Source organism: Microcaecilia unicolor, chromosome 4 (assembly GCF_901765095.1).
Source record: "Microcaecilia unicolor chromosome 4, aMicUni1.1, whole genome shotgun sequence".
Lineage (NCBI taxonomy): Eukaryota > Metazoa > Chordata > Amphibia > Gymnophiona > Siphonopidae > Microcaecilia > Microcaecilia unicolor.
This window is the reverse complement of record NC_044034.1, coordinates 62,436,422-62,453,190: the sequence shown is the minus strand read 5'-3', so window position 1 is coordinate 62,453,190 and position 16,769 is coordinate 62,436,422. Positions and strand designations below refer to the sequence as shown.

Sequence of the window (16,769 nt, the reverse complement as noted above, 5' to 3'; positions counted from 1 at the left end):
AAAGAGATCAGCTGGAAAGGAGCGCTGCCATAGGCTGGAATGCCGAGGGGGGAAGAGTGCAGGAGTCTGCCCGCAGGAAGACCAATCCCTGCGGAGCAGGGAGGTGGGCCCACGGACCCGAACGGCCCCGGAGTACCTTCGGCGCTACGAGACGGAACGCCGAACCACCGCCAACGGTGCGTCGGACGTCAAGGGAGCGGACGACCCCGCACCGCCGGAGGACCCGGCCGCACCGGTGGAAAGCACTACGGCGTCAAGACAGCGGGGCGTCCTCATGCTGCCGGAGGCCTCGCCGGCCCAGAGGTAAGGGACTTGACAGCAAATAAATTGGCGGCGTGGTACGCCGTAGGCAGGGAACATCGACCCTCTCATTTGGCCTCATGGTAGACTGGGCAGCTGGGAGAGGACTTATCTGAGTCAGAACTGGCTGCCTGCTTTGTGTTGGCCTTCAAGGCCATTCCCAGTGCTAGTCTGCATGAGATGCAGTTCAAGCTATTGTACAGAGCTTTTATCACTAGCTCTAGGGGGAAGCAGATGGGTCTTTTGGTTGATGATACCTGTGTGATATGCCATTGTGCGGTGGGCACTCTTGTGAATCACTTCCTTGAATGTATGAAAATACGGGACTTTTGGATCTTGCATCTTTGGGGCGAGTGATTAATTTAACCATTGAATGGTCTTACCGAGTGTTACTTTTGGGGATGAATCTGCTTTAAGTGGACAGGGTATACTTGATTCTCAGGGTCGTTTTATCTGTGTAGCATTAATGTTGGCCAGGAAGACCATACTGGTACACTGGGTTGCTGAAAGCCCGCCACCCTTGCAACACTGGAATGCACAGATGCTTCAGATGGCTCGTTGGGAGCAGGAACAGCTTAAGTCTAACCAAAAGCTGATGAATCAGGCTTATCGTTCCCTTTGGCAACTTTATGTTGCACTATTTCAGGGACCTGCAGATGTTCCAGGAGTGGGGGGGGGGGGCTGTCTGTTGGGTAATTAAAATTGGGCAGGATGTTAAAATAGTACTCAGCTGAGGGTACTGTCTTTTGTTGTTGTTTATATTTCAATCTGTTCATTTGCTGTGAATTGTGATTTAGGACTATGTCTTTTCATTTTGTTGCATGAATGTGAATGTCTTGTACCTCAATAAATATTTAAAAAAAACACACACACATTAAAATGTATAGCAAAGACATTATGATATTTAAGACTTTTCTGGAAGAATGCTATTTGCCTCTTTTTACCTGTGGTTCTGTTTGCAGGTATGAATGACCCCATTTGCCTGACTCATTTGTTACATATCACCTGAAGCCAGATGCTCATGCGCTCTCCTGCTCACAAGCTAATTTTAACCTTTCAGTTATTTAATGCAATACAATTTCCCTTTGACAAACACTAAACCTCCTCTTTTTATTGTACACTTGCATAAATTGAACTGGTTTAAGTAGCACACTACTCTGGATTTGTTTTATTTATAAAAGTCATCTAGAAAAAAAGAGAAAAACAGTTTCAATACCTTTTCATTTAGCACAAAAGAAATTACTCCCCCATTTTCTTGTATGTGACTTTTAATCTTTTTCTTGTCCAGAACAGATAAACGGTTCACTTTCAGAAAGAACACACAGTTTGCAAAGATTCCCACAGCCATCCTGTCAAAACAAAATCAAAACATTTTAATTGTTAAATAACAATGGTGCTCACCTGTAACACGTGATTTTCCATAGACAGCAGGATTGATAAATGGGTGACATCATCCAAAGGTGCTGGGACAGAATTATTAAAAAAATAGCTTAGAACTTTAGTGCAAAATTCTGAGTATGCACAGCCCCTCTCACACACAGTGGTCTCCTCAGCTACTAAGCTCATTAGGGTTAGACAACTCTTGTGGAGATGGGAATGATTGCTTGCCTTATCAATCCTGCTGTCTATGGAAAACATTTGTTACAGGTGAGCAACATTTCTTTTTCCATCAACAAGTAGGACTGACTCAGGCATTAAGTGAGTGACTCCAAAGATTAGGGCTTCTCAGCAGCGTACTGTCCTAGTCCACAGAGTCAAGCGTGAGAGTAGTTAGATAACAAGAACAGATTGACCAGCACTGCTAGTGCTGAGCATGGAGCAGGGTGTGGGTCAAACGACAGGCACCGTTAATGTTGGGGGGTAGGGACTGATGCCGATGCTGGGACCAATGCCAATGATGGAGCTGGAGCAAGAGAGCAGGGGCTGAGCTAATGCTGAGAGAAGATGGCCGAGGCTGGGAGATGGGGGCCACGGCCAATGGTTATACTGGGAGAAAGGAGAGGAAGAGAAGCAAGTACATATGCAGGGGAAACACTAGGGAAGAATAGATAAGTATGGGGTAAAGGCAGAGGTAATGGATGTAAAGAGACAGGATGGCAAATACAAAGGGCACAGGGATGTAGGAGAGCAGGAACTCAGACTTAGCAGAGACTCTAAGATTGTGTGGGAGATCAGAAGAAGAAGACAGACTAAGAGTGGATGGGTACTGCGAATGTGAAGACTCATGATTTGGGTAGGATTGAAGTGCAAGAACTTAGGGATTACATGGGGGGATAGTGGGGACTAACACCCCTCCCATTTATTAAGCTATGCCAGTGGCTGCTGGTGCGATAATGCCGACACAGTCCATTCACTTTGAATGAGCTGTGTCGGCATTGCCGCGCAGCTTAGCAAACAGGGGAGTAAGACATTGAGCAAAGAAAGGAAGGGCAATGGTGATCAGGTGAGGGCTATGAGACTGAGTGCAGATAAATGGGGGTGAAACTTTTGAAGGACCTGGAGGGTGTGGGGAGGGGTTGGAAGGCAACTGAAAGGTGAGAGACAGTGAAAATGAGGAAAGATGGTAGTCTGCATAGAGGCAAGGCATAAGAAAGGGTCTAGATGTGTACAAGGGATGAGTGGCATGGCTGGTGAAGGGATGAGACAGAGATAGGGAATGGAAGGACAAAGGGATAAGAAGAGGAAATAGAAAGCTGGTAACTATCTGAAAGGTGAAAAGGAGGAGACTAAAGACAGGAGGGGGCAGAAGATGTAATAAAATCAAGCTATAGGTAGTTAAAAAGTCAGATGACAGAAAAGGAAAGAAAAAAAGATGAAAGAAGGATCAACGTTAGAAACAGATGTAGGAAGAAACGGAATAAAACAGGGAGAGTGAAGAAAGAGAAAATGGAAGACTTAGAAGAAAGCTAAAACAAGACGAAGTGGTAAAGAGACCAGGACCACATGGCTCTGTGTACATTAATGTCTGTTAGTGCACGCTAAGGCCCCCTTTTACCAAGCCGTGCTAGCAGCTGCCAGTGCGGTAATGCTGACAAAGCTCATTCAAAATGCATTACCACACAACAGCCGCTAGCACAGCTAAGTTTTAATAAAATGGCCCCTTAGGGATTTAGCTGGGGAAAAAATGTTTTTTTTTCTGAACCACTGAACTTACAGGAACCAAATTATCAGAATACAGGTCCATATAAAACCTGGAAATTTTTTTGGAAAACTTACAGACTGAATGCAAAATTGCAGACAAATAAAATCACTTTTTTCACTGCAGTTCCAGGAATGGCCAAAAGGTAAAGTATTGTAATAGATTACACTGATATCGTACGGTCATTGTGAATACTGCAGCACATACCAATAACATGAGGATAAAAAAAGCACCTTGTTAAGAATTTCTCTGCAATTTCTTCTTTTCCTTTTGCTGTTAACTCACCTCTTTATCCATCTTCTGTCTACCTATATAAACTTTCTGTTGCATGAAGGGGGGCACACTCAAGAAGAATGTCAGGAAGTATTTGAAGGGGGGCAGACTCAAGAAGAATGTCAGGAAGTATTTTTTCACGGAGAGGGTGGTGGATGCTTGGAATGCCCTCCCGCGGGAGGTGGTGGAGATGAAAACGGTAACGGAATTCAAACATGCATGGGATAAACATAAAGGAATCCTGTGCAGAAGGAAGGGATCCTCAGGAGCTTAGCCTAGAATGGGTGGCAGAGCTGGTGGTTGGGAGGCGGAGCTAGTGCTGGGCAGACATATACAGTCTGTGCTGGGGCTGGTGGTTGGGAGGCGGGACTAGTGCTGGGCAGACTTATACGGTCTGTGCCAGAGCTGGTGGTGGGAGGCGGGACTGGTAGTTGGGAGGCAGGAATAGGGCTGGCCAGACTTATACGGTCTGTGCCCTGAAGAGGACAGTACAAATAAAAAAGTAGCACATATGAATTTATCTTCTTGGGCAGACTGGATGGACCGTGCAGGTCTTTTTCTGCCGTCATCTACTATGTTACTATACTATGAATGCAGAATTTTAGGCTAGAGGAATAAGGAAGTTCACTTTCTGTTAAGAGCCCTTTCCTTTGTATTTTTAATCCTACCCAAAAAAACTCATTCAGTCTCTCATCTTTCCAGGTCTCAGACTCAAGAAACTTTTAGCATCAGAAAGCAGCCAATTCTCAAACTTTTACCCAGTCTCTGCACAATTTTCCGACTGAAAGTAGTTGTATACTTTCACTTTTAAAACTGCAATGGGTACAATCAATGTACTCGTGTATTGCCATGGGTACAAAGTAGTCATGGATGTATGTACTTGATTTTTTTGTGATGCTTTCTACACGGAATCCGCGTACATTATTTTCCTCTGCTGGGACTGCAGTCTTCAAATTAGGCCAAAAATATGTGTGTTGAGGAACATCACACATACCTCTGGCCACCTTTATGGTTGGCAGTTGTCAGACAGCCCTTTTATCTGGTTAAGTTGACATTTCATCAGATAAATGGCCTTTGAAAACTGCTGTCCCATGCACATGTACGGAAAAGTTATGTCTTACCTGATAATGTTCTTCCCTTTAGTCTTATCAGGCCAGTCCAGACAAATGGGGTTATCTACCAGCGTACAAAGACAGAAAAAGAAAATAGTTCAAGTGATTCGCCCCTTAAGTGTATCATGCAGCACAGAATTTCACTATTTTGAACAGCAAAGCAATGGTGCTCAAAATCCACCTTATAGTCAATATTGAAACTTGAGACTAAGGGGCTCATTTTCAAAGCACTTAGACTTACAAAGTTCCATAGGTTATCCAACTTGTAAAGCAGTTTTTATGCACTGCTATGTATTTCTCCTGATGAAGATAGCAAAACAGAAGGATTTCCTACTGTCGAAAAACAAGGAAATTGGACATTTTTGCCAGAAGGATAATATAAATTGGACACTTTAATTTTGGAGAAACCCCACAGACTGTGAAAATCTTTGGATGTTCTGAGCTAAGTAAAGTTTACTTTTTGTTAGAATTAGAATCCATTCATTAGTACGAATGTAAGTTTAAGCAATTCTAGGAATGTTATAAGAGTCTTTGCTCTATTTTCTCTTTACTTGCAGGAAGGCTTCTCTTTTTGAATTAAGATTTTAGTCTAGTGAGGGATTGTTAATTAGTGTCTATTTGGGTGATTCATATTCATAGTGAGATTTAGTGTTGTGGGTATTTGGATCTGTATTGTGTTAAATTGTGTTACCCTCCCTTCTGTTTTTAAACACAGACTTTTCTCCCACTTCTTTACAATTTTTTAAATATTCTGGGAGTTTTTCTCTGTGTTTTTTTTTTTTTTTTTCGGAAGGTGGTGGAAGCCTGTGATGGTAATATTTACAGTGGAGCATAGAAGTCAGGCTCCCTGTTACACTAAGGCTATTTTTTAAAATTTAATATATTTTATCTTTCAGATCTGAATCCCCACTGTGACACTATATTGGAGTGATGTGTTTGATAGTTTGTTACATTTATATCCCACATTTTTCCCAAACAAGTTTGAGTTCAATGAGTTTGATATCTGAAAAACAGTTTGTAACCAAAACAAAGTTAACCAGGGAGGGATTCTGGACTGGTGTGATAGGACTAAAGGAAAGAAAGTTATTAGGTAAGACACTATTTTTCGTTCCTTAGCATCCTATCAGACCAATCCAGACAAGTGAGATGTAAGCAAACTAGTGGCCTCAACATAGGCCAGGACTAAAAGTTTGAAACATTCAAAAGAGAGAATTTTGCAAACAAACGCATCATAAATTTCCCCAATCAAATATATATATAAATAAGTAACTGATAGAGAGAAATTGGAATAGCTTTAGAGGTCCTTTCCAGTGGTACCCAGTAGAGAGAACCAAGATCAATCAGAAGGACTCTGGAAAGACAGTATAGAAGAGGAGAAGGAATCAAGTCCCATGATAAGTAGGAATAATAGAAAATAGCACTGATAGAACATAGAGGAGATGTGTAACCGAGAACAAACCCAACTGATGTTTTTCTTCAATGGACCTTTGAAGGTGACAGCCTAAGATCAAAGTATATCTATGAAAGGAATATTGTAACTACAATGGAAGTCCTGAAGGAATTGAATATCCAGAGAAGGAAACATAAGCAAGCTATCAGGAGCTGAAAAGCCAATGTGTTTCCCTGTCTACATCTGTGACAACCAGGGAAAATCTAGCAAATTGAAGAATCCCCTTTTGGTAGAATATAGAAGATAGACCAACGGTGTCTAAATAAAATGGCTATCGACTGACCTTGTGCCACAAAATGCCCTATTCAGACATAAAACCCCAAATATCTTCATAAGAGCAAGAAGAGAGCATATGGGCCCTGAGACATGCCATGAAATATGAGACACCCAGAGATGGGAGCCTATTAGGTTCAAAATAGAACTACAATATTAGAGACTTCCTGAAGCTGTGTAACAGCAGTGGCTGCTTGGCTTTTTACTTCCTAATTTAGACTGTATCCCATTCTTGCTCCCTTATTTGTGTTCCTCTTTAACTTTTACTGTTAACCATTCAGCTGCCATATGGCAACTGGTGGACTATAAAATGAAATGTTAGCTGTGCAAAAACATCTAGATTGTAGAATCGCACAAAGTATGTGGTTTCTATAGCCTGAACCATTATGGGCAACTGGTGAAACCGTAATAAATAGTTGAGCAGAGTAGAAGAGTCAGCCACTAAAACCAAAGAAGGCAGTCTACTGGAGCACCCATGCACCATAAGTAAATGCATCAAGATATGCTATACATGTAGCTGCAAATATAAATCCCCAAAAATTTAAGGCAATAATTTATACCAAAGCCATACACCACTACCTCTGTTGTGCACTTGCAATAGTCACCTGTTTTGCACAGCTGCAACAACTGGGTCGCTTCTATAGCTGCAACAACTGCCAGTACTACTCAGCTTAAGTAAACACCTATTTTCCTTGCCTGCAACCACCACCTGGGTTGCACAGTACTAGTATTTCATGGATGCCACAATCAAATCTCTTATACAGTTGCACAATCAGCTATGGTGGGTCTTCATTGTTGAATACATGTAGCCGCAGCAGCTAGAGCTATACACATGGATGCCAAAAACTGGAGATATCCAGGCCACCGCTGTAGTTGGAGTTAGAAAGGCAGGTGAGCAGCTGTATACATACAGGAGTCCACTGTAGATGATGCCATATAGTCAGTCTATACAGGTGGCCACGGTATCTGGTGTTATACAGGTGCTATTCAAGCTAGTGTAAAACTGGCAGCTGCAGTAGCTGGAACCATACAACAGTTGCAGTAACTGGTGCTATTCAGGCAGCAGAGTGATAAAGGTCTGTTACCACAGCTACATCATGCAGCTGGCCCCTGCAGCTGAAGTTATAGCTGTGGATGCTGCATGTAATACGTTAGCTTTGGCAAGTGCATGTTATAACGTGTGGATGCTGCATCTGATGCCCTACACATGATTACCACAGCTAGTGTCATGCAATAGACTGCTGCCTGGGATGCCACACAAATATGCATGTAATGTCCCACAGACAGCTGGTACATCTGATGCCACATAAGTGTATGACACAACTGCAAAGCTGTCTAGCTTCCATAACTGAGCCATACAGACAGCCGCTGGAGCTGCTGCTCCAGCCCTCCTGCCTCCACCTTCTAAAGTACAGGGAGGAGTGTAAGTGGGGTTAGGGGATCAGGAAAGGGGGTGAGCGCACACACAGGGGGAAGGGGTCCGGTTCACTAGATCACCAGGAAAAATTAAAAAAAAAGATTCAGGGTTAAGCCGCAGTGCTGGAAATCAGGGTCCACTGGACCACCAGACAAACTTAAAAAAAAAAATTGTGGGGGGGGGGGGAGGGTTGGGGTCCACTGGACCACCAAGGAAATTGAAAGAAAAAAAGATTCAGGGGGAGGTAAGGGAACATTATTAGAAAGTGTGGGGTCGGTGCATCAGAGTTGTCAAATGCATTTGACAGCGAGCATGCACAAAGGGGGATCTGTGCAGCTCATTTGCATACGATCCCCTTTGTGCAAGGCTAGCTGTTTACAATTCACTTAATATTACTGAGGCAGCCGTATTTTACGGCTAACTTTGTGCATTTGGCCCCGAAAATGCCAACTGACATTTTTTTAGGTTCCATTCATTTCTGGTGGGGCCAGGATAGATTTCAGTCCCCATGTAATTCTCTACACTACATGTGGAAGTGCACCATAGCTGAATGGAAGAACTGTGTAGTAGGGTAACTAAGTACAAAAAAACAGAAGAAACCAGTCTTCGCAAGGAAATCAACAAGAAACAAAACAGCAAAGATGACCAACAAAAGCAAAAAAAACAACAAAAAAAAACAAAAAATATAAAAATTAAAAAAATATATATAAAAAACGTCAACATTTAAAATTAATCATAAAATATGTATTTAAAAGATGAATCCATCAAAATCAAAACATTACATAAAAAAAAGACGACACTTTGGATGTAAAAATGAAGAATCAACTTTATTAGCCAAACTGTAGCAGGGAGAAAGGGACTCGACACAGCTGTGTTTCGGCCGTACTGGCCTGCGTCAGGAGTCTTCTCTGCCGTCTGTTGATTATTAATTCTATCCAAATATAAAACGAATATGTGTGTCAATAAACTGAAGCTATAGTGCTCAATTGTACTGGAAACAAAGTTGTTGAGCAGAGATCAGAGCAGCTTTGTTTCCAGTACAATTGAGCACTATAGCTTCAGTTTATTGACACACATATTCTTTTTATATTTGGATAGAATTAATAATCAACAGACGGCAGAGAAGACTCCTAACGCAGGCCAGTACGGCCGAAACACAGCTGTGTCGAGTCCCTTTCTCCCTGCTACAGTTTGGCTAATAAAGTTGATTCTTCATTTTTACATCCAAAGTGTCGTCTTTTTTATGTAATTTTTTGATTTTGATGGATTCATCTTTTAAATACATATTTTATGATTAATTTTAAATTTTGATGTTTTTTATATATATATATATATATTTTTTTTTTTTTATATTTTTTGTTTTTTGCTTTTGTTGGTCATCTTTGCTGTTTTGTTTCTTCTTCTTCTAGTAGGGTAACTAAGCCAGCTCTGAATCATCACCAACTACCGAACCTCTTTGATTGTATTTCTCTGTAACTGAAAAATAGTGATACCATGCTGAATCTGGTAAGCCAGCTAAGTAACTCATGTTGAAACTGATTGAGCCCATCGAATTTGGTAGAACACATCCCAAACTGAATTGTACTCCTTGGATGGAATAGAAAGTTAAAGCAGACAGGTCGTCTCCTGGCCTCTTACCTTAGGTAAATGCACCAAAAGTAGAGTAACTTCACTGAATGACTCTTCAAAAGGTATCGTCAATAAAAATTATATTGCCAATCTTTTCCAAAACTTCTATCAGTCACTATATTCCTCAGTCTTCTACCTCTGATAAATACTTAGATGCTTTTTTTCTCACAACTTTCCCATTCAACTTTAACAGAATCTCAATTTATTTATTTATGAACATTTATACCCCACTTTTTTCCACTTAAAGCAGACTCAAAGTGGCTTACAATGTACAGATTAATCAATTACAATTACATTGGATAGGGGAGAAGGAACAGGGTAAAAAGGAAAAGGGAAAGGGAAGAGAGACTAAGATGGACTGTGGAAATCCAGATGTGGAGATGGCCCAGAGTGGTTCGAACAGTTCACGGCAAGGCGATCCACAATTGGGAGCTGTAACAATACCCAGTAAGCGCAGGCGAAACAGCAATATGTGGCCAGGAGAATGGTAGTGGTCACCAGAGGCAGACAACAGCAGCTGGAGGCGGACAATGCTGGCGGGGCCCAGAATGACAACAGGTCCGGCAATACCACCGCAGAGAAAGAGGGAGTCTCTTAACTTCCCCATTACGCTAGAAGAAATCAAGTCAGCCATTACAATATGTCCATTAAATAAAGCATTAGGACCCGACTGTCTCTTGGACGAATTTTACAAAGTCTTTTCTTCAGACCTTTGTCCCCTTTTGCATTCCTGTTATAATATTATTACTGATCAAAAAGTCTTTGGCTCTTTTGTAGAGGCCAAAATTGCTATTCTCCCTAAACCAGGAAAAGATCCTGCTTATGTAGCGAATAACAGACCTATCTCACTTATAAAATCTTGACAGTAAAATATATGCCAAACTGCTGGCTTTAAGGTTGTCCTACATTCTCCAGTCATTAATCCATCCAGATTAGAATGGATTTTTACCAAGTAAATCCACTACAGATAACTCAAGACTTTTTTGTAATATATTTTCCTTAGCGCATAATTATTCACAGCCCTTGACTGCATTATCCCTGGATGCATAGAAGGTACTTGATACAGTAGAGTGGTCTTACTTATTTAAGGTTCTATTCTGGTTTGGTTTTGACACTCCTATTAATATGATTAAAATCCTGTATTTGAAACCCCAAACCAAAATCGTCTGTCAATAATATGCTCGTCTGCTTTCTCTGTATCCAGGGGTACATGAAAGGGATGTCCCCCTGCCCCCCTTTATTTAATTTAGCAACAGAAACTTTAGCCATTGGACAGACAAAATCCACTCTATATTACCCCCAATTCAATTCCTCATATATTAAACTTTAAAGATTTTTCCCACATATCAGGCTACAAAGTGAATTGGGATAAAACAGAATCAGGCTTATTTTCGAAAGCTCTGAAACAGGCTTCTTTTACTAGTCCTTTAATAAAGATTGATATTTGATTGGGCCCTTTGGTATAAGGAAAATAATCTGTGGCTTCTTTCTCAATTAATATCTAATGGAAAGTTTAAAACATTTGCACAATTGCAACAAGAATTTTCCCTCCCCGACTCCCAATTTTTCAACTGACACAGATTACAAATGGCTATACTTTCATACTAACTTGAATATTAAAGTTTTACTTTTCCTCTACCAATTTATCTTGGTCCTGCTCCAAGCAAAAAGGCTCATTTAAATATATATTATTTGATTGTAACAATGTAAACACCTTTTAGCTTGATATGTGGTCCAAAATACAGGATATTATACAGTTTACAGAACCCTTAGCTTGTAAACACATTATTTGGGTGTCTCTAGTAATGTCTTACTCTCTTTCAGATGAAGAAGCCTCTCTGATTTTCTTATCTCCATAGCTCTAAAATTGTTTATTCAGCATTGGAAAGATAATTCTAACTTGTCCATTTTTTACGGTGGAATACTTTATTGTTTAGGAAATAAGAATAAGAAGACATTTCTCTAAAGTTCATTTCCCCAACTTGTAAATGTAAGCGGAAATGGCTTAAGTTTTATCATTATTTACCTAAACACTCAAAAATCTCCACTGTACCGTAAGAATGTTTCCTCTCGCCTGCTCATTTTTATGCTTCATAGTTTAAGCGTAATGTTCCTTGATATTTACATACATAACATGTTAATAACGAATATAATTCGGCTCTATATGATTTTGTATGACTGTCATGTCAAATAACCTTAATAAAGATGATTTAACAAAAAAAAAAAAAAAGAGGAAGAAAACGAAAGCAGAGTGGACAAAAAAACCCACAACTGCATTTACTTAAAAAAAATAATAATAATAATAAAAACGAGGGACATTTTATATATATAGCTTAATTCAGTTCAGAATAATTTTTATAATGAGTGGAAAACATCTCAAGAACAGTATATAAAGTAAAAGGTATGCACGAGGATAAGGAATTTATGCTGTTGGTGATTTCACTAAGGGGAGATGAGGGATAAACTAGATCCCCCTATACACCTCGACTCAAACGTGACACCTGAGCAGAACACAAAAATAGAGGCGCTCACCTCGCGCAGCACAAAGATTCTTTAAGATCAGCACAGCAGCCCTCTCAGGACTGGCTCGAGAGTCAGTCCATAGAACGCAGTGAACTTACGTGCACACCCGGGTCCCTCACCCACGGATGTACCAAGAGCATGCGCACTGATCTTACCCCATGTTGGTCATTCTCAGTTTCCCCTTTCCCCGCGCAGCCGTCATTGCCGTACTCTCAAAACAAAGCAAGCAAACCTATGAGCAGCTGCATCTACGTTGTCGCTCTTTATTGAATGTTGGTAGCATTTCTATTTCTATTTAATCTCGCTTATATTTTCAAACATGCCTGCTTGTGCAGCGTACGGATGTACACAGAGGAAGTATATTAACGGAATAACTATTCACAGGTGGAGTAGTAATCCTATATAATAAAACACACCTCCAACATTCAGGGTTGCCAGGTTGCAAAAAAATTTCCAGCCCAATCTCTGGCCAAAAAAAGCCCAAAAGGAGCCCAAAGTTACTATTCATGCGAAATCGTGAATAATCATGAAAAATTGTGAATATTCATGAGGAAATCGTGACTATTAATGAGAAATTCGAGAATATATGTATATACTTTTCAAATTACATTTGTTTGTAGCTTAATTTAAGCAAGAACTTAGCTTAAGTATCAAGAAGATCCCGACAGGAAATGCTGAGGCAAGAGGAACAGGATACAGGCTGAGGCAGGAACAGAGCACCTGGAAAAAAAAAAAAACATAGAAGCAGCACACCTGGAAACACAAGCAGCGCACCTGGAAAACACTAGCTGCAATGCCGACTGAGGTAGGCCCAGGCCAAGAACAGAACACTGAGGCAGGCCCAGGAACAGGGTACACACTGAGGCCTGCCACAATCTTACTGTTCCTGGAACTGCCCTGGTGTTCCTGCTGATGGGCAGGAGTAGGAACAGAAACATTAGCAGGAACACCAAGGCATGCCCAGAGGTCCAGAAACAGGACCATCACAGTCCATCTCCAAGGCAGGAACAGGCACAGGAACACTGAAACAGAAAGAGAAAAAGAAACAGATTAGGATGGAACAGTTATAACTACACTGAGACAGATGAAAATGGAACTGTCTCACCCAATGGTCAGTCAGGCTACTGTAAATTCTATCTATTGGCCCGCTTTGCGCACCAGGAGTACCCTTTTCCAAGGACAAAAGGTCTGCGCTTCCATTATCTGTTGGGCTGCCTGCCTAAATTCTCTTGAAAGTCCATCCCAGTAATATTCCTGGTGTACAACTGACTCTAAGATAAGGCCCATGATCATGGTCTTATGTCTATCAGGATCTAAATGAATCATTAGTTATCTGTGTACCCAAATGTATTCTATTAAAATGTAACAGTATTTTGTACAGGCAATGAGTGTCAATTGTATTTTCTAATTTCGTTGGTAGAATAAAAAGGAAATAAGGAATAGACAGAAATTAAGACAAACATAGTTTTAGGAAGATAAGTATAATTTATTTCTTACCCAAACACAAGTCTTCAAGTTGGTACAAATTACAGATTCAGTCTGACAGCTCACCCCGAGTAGGGTCTTCAGTTCGGTACCGATTCTGGAAGTAACCGGACAGAACTTCGCTGCTTTCAAGGCGTTGGGGACGGACTCCGAAATTAAGCCCAAATCACCCTTCTTTTATACTCTCTTCTCTCAATAGAAGTCTATGGCTGGACCTATTTTGGGACCTGTTTTTTTTTTCAACTATTTCTCAATTTCTGTGGTTAAACTGTCGTGTCCTGCCATCTGTTGTTCTGTACCCAACTCTTTCCGTTCCAGCTATTGCAAGTTATTTCGCAATTTCCTCTTTTGTCAACATGTTTTTCTCTTCTGCCAGAACATCTTATTCTTAGCATATCAGTTTCACTTCCCCTTTTTCTATTATCTTATGATCTAAGTTTCATCTTATAGAAAGACAAACTCCATTTTAATAAGTGCTACATTCAATTTGTACCTGATTTTGTTCTATAAGGCCATTAGTAGGTTATCAGGCCTAGGCAGTGCTTTTCAGCTGTACAAAGCTATGTAGTTTGGCCTGCCACTATTCCAGTGGATAGATCTTAGGGTAGAACACATATTAACTTGCAGGAAAAGCAAGTCCATGCTCAGCCAGTCATAGATTTTTAAACCTAGCTGGTATTTTTACAGCCTGAGTCCTAAAATCTGGCCTTCCACCCTTTCGGTGGGCATCCAGTGAGGGCCTCTTGCTGTAGTATAATTATACATTCCCCACTTGTCACCCCCTCTGGAGAGGGGTGACACAAAGCTCGTCAAGCTTGTCATCATCCATTCCAGAAGGTGGTAAGCTATCAAACGAGAGGGGGAGTTTTGGTCTTACAAATTGTTAGAAGGTATGGTGCAAGATAGGAAACTTCATTCTCAGGTGATATATTATTTGGGCATATGGAATTCCCTTTATATTACTCAATCCCTTGGGCCTTAATCTTGATGTTACCCCTCTTGAGGCTAACTCAAACCTGTAGTGAGAGAGGTTTTATGAATGGGACAAATCCATGAGTTCATCTGCAAAATCTCATGAAGTATAGGTATGTGGGTAATAGCAATTTCAGGTGGATCATACTAATAAATACTTTCAGGTCTTGCTATGACTTCTATTGCATCTGTTGCATAGTACATGGGGAGATAATCTAATGTATCTATTTCAGTGGTCCTCGGAAGGAACAGTGGTTTTGATTAAGCATTGTTATGGTGGCTCAACAAATATATGGTTAGTACTCAGATTGCAGGCTGTTTTAGGTTGTAGGTATTCAGAATCCTTAAACAAGTATGAGGTTGTCATATCCAGCAAAAAGGGTCAATCCTAGGAAAATTTATATTAACAAAGGTCATGCATGGATATTGACATATGCATAATGACCTGGAAGTATGGGAAGCATTTTATATATCCGTTACCCCACTTGGAGCTTAGTCAAACCTACAGAAAGACATGCAGCTTAAGTAAACCTATACCAAAGTTAAACAATTGCATAACAGGTTGATACAAGCAGGGTTTATACCTGCATTACATAAACAGAAATAACGGGGAAACTCTTAGAAAAACAATTAGAACAATAAAGGAAATAATAGGAAAATAAAAATAAAACCTTTTCAATATATATAGACAGGATTGCTGCTAAACTGGAAAATAAAACAAAATATGAATCTATAATGTCCATAAACAGCAACAGTTAATCTCAAATGAAGTATCAGTTCTGAACTCTCTTTCATCGATCATGGTTGAGGCGGTGGAAGCGCTGAAGAATCTGGACGGAGATCTGGAAGATCTAACAGGGCTGGATTTTCATGGTTGGCCTGCTGAAGGAAGTGGCTGGTCTTGAGATGGTTAGGCTGGTAACATCAGGTTCTGCGACTGAGTAAACACGTATATCTTTCACATGGACCCAAGACTTGTGGTCCAGTAGTTTGCAAGGTGTAAAGATCATTGCCACAACCTTAGGGGATCTAACATCATTTGGGCCTGGATAGATCTTGAAGACGTATTTATGGTGTACAAACTTGGATCTTTCCATGTCTTTATTCTAGGCATATACCATCAAGTCCATCAAGAGTCAGAGGCTGGCAAAGGAATAAGCAAAATAACTGTATGCCTGAATGATACATTGCTATATCTTGGTGGGCATAATCAGTGTGAATTGAATAAGCAAAAATAATATATAAATGTCAAGAGAAATGAAAGACAATGTAAACATGGAGAAATCAGTGCTAATTAAGTGCAAAAACAAAAGGGAAACCATAAGGGTTAAATAATGAAAAGCCAATTTTCATAAATAGCAATAGTATATATAAAATTATATCTCCTGTTTGGTAGGGGTCAATTGCAACCCTCTTAATACTAGAAATTGGGATGTGCATAATATATCCCCACTTCTGGCTTGCATAACGTGCGAGACAGATTGGTAATTTTAACGAACACATGATCAAAATAACAATGGTTAAGTATATGGAACAAAAAAAGTACAAAAACTAACAATAAAAATTTAGAGATGATGGTAAATGTTCAAGTTATTGATGTATGGAGGGCAATGTGTTGCCATCTATCGCCAATAGATATGGAATCTTCACCTGCGATGACTAACATTCACCAAGGGTTGAGCCCTCAGCTGCAGGAGGCCAGCAGGACTTACGAGCTAGACGATTCAGAAAGAAGGGTAGAGGCCAAAGCTTCTTGCAACTCCAGTAAGTGGAGAGCCTATCTCTTTCGCTCATGGACCAATCGATGTATCTGTTGAAACTCACACTCAATAATGTCTCGTATCTCACACCGGGTAATGTTGGGGTCTGTGCATCTGTCCTTTAATGTAGCGATTCTTTGCTGCAACATAGCCTTCAGATCAGACACATTATCGGGTAGCTCTTCTTTGCTAGCAGTCGTCTCCTCGGTGAGGGACGTCAGCATCAGAGAGGAGGGCCGTGAGGTGTATCCCTACTATGGTGTGTCCCCAAAACAGAAAAGTATCGAAAATGAAAAATTAAAAAAAATTAAAAAATGGAAAAAAAAAAAACACTCTGAAGGGTGTAAGATAAAAATAGGCTTAATAAAAAAAAAATAAAAATAAAACCAAATATGATACATCTGAATTGCAGCAAGGCATATTCAGAAGGCAATGC

General features: G+C 40.4%; 1 protein-coding gene across 1 annotated transcript in view; it reads right to left on the bottom strand.

Moving 5' to 3' along the window:
* LOC115469598 (protein mono-ADP-ribosyltransferase PARP4-like) overlaps positions 1 to 12,229 on the bottom strand; it is a 242,756-nt gene extending 230,527 nt beyond the window's left edge. The window contains exons 1-3 of the mRNA XM_030202392.1: positions 12,126 to 12,229; positions 4,834 to 4,888; positions 1,517 to 1,649 (exon numbers count right to left, since the gene is read on the bottom strand). Of these exons, the coding sequence (XP_030058252.1) occupies positions 1,517 to 1,648 (132 nt within the window). The 5' untranslated portion in view covers position 1,649; positions 4,834 to 4,888; positions 12,126 to 12,229. The remainder of the gene's footprint in view (positions 1 to 1,516; positions 1,650 to 4,833; positions 4,889 to 12,125) is intronic.
* Positions 12,230 to 16,769: the final 4,540 nt, after the last annotated feature.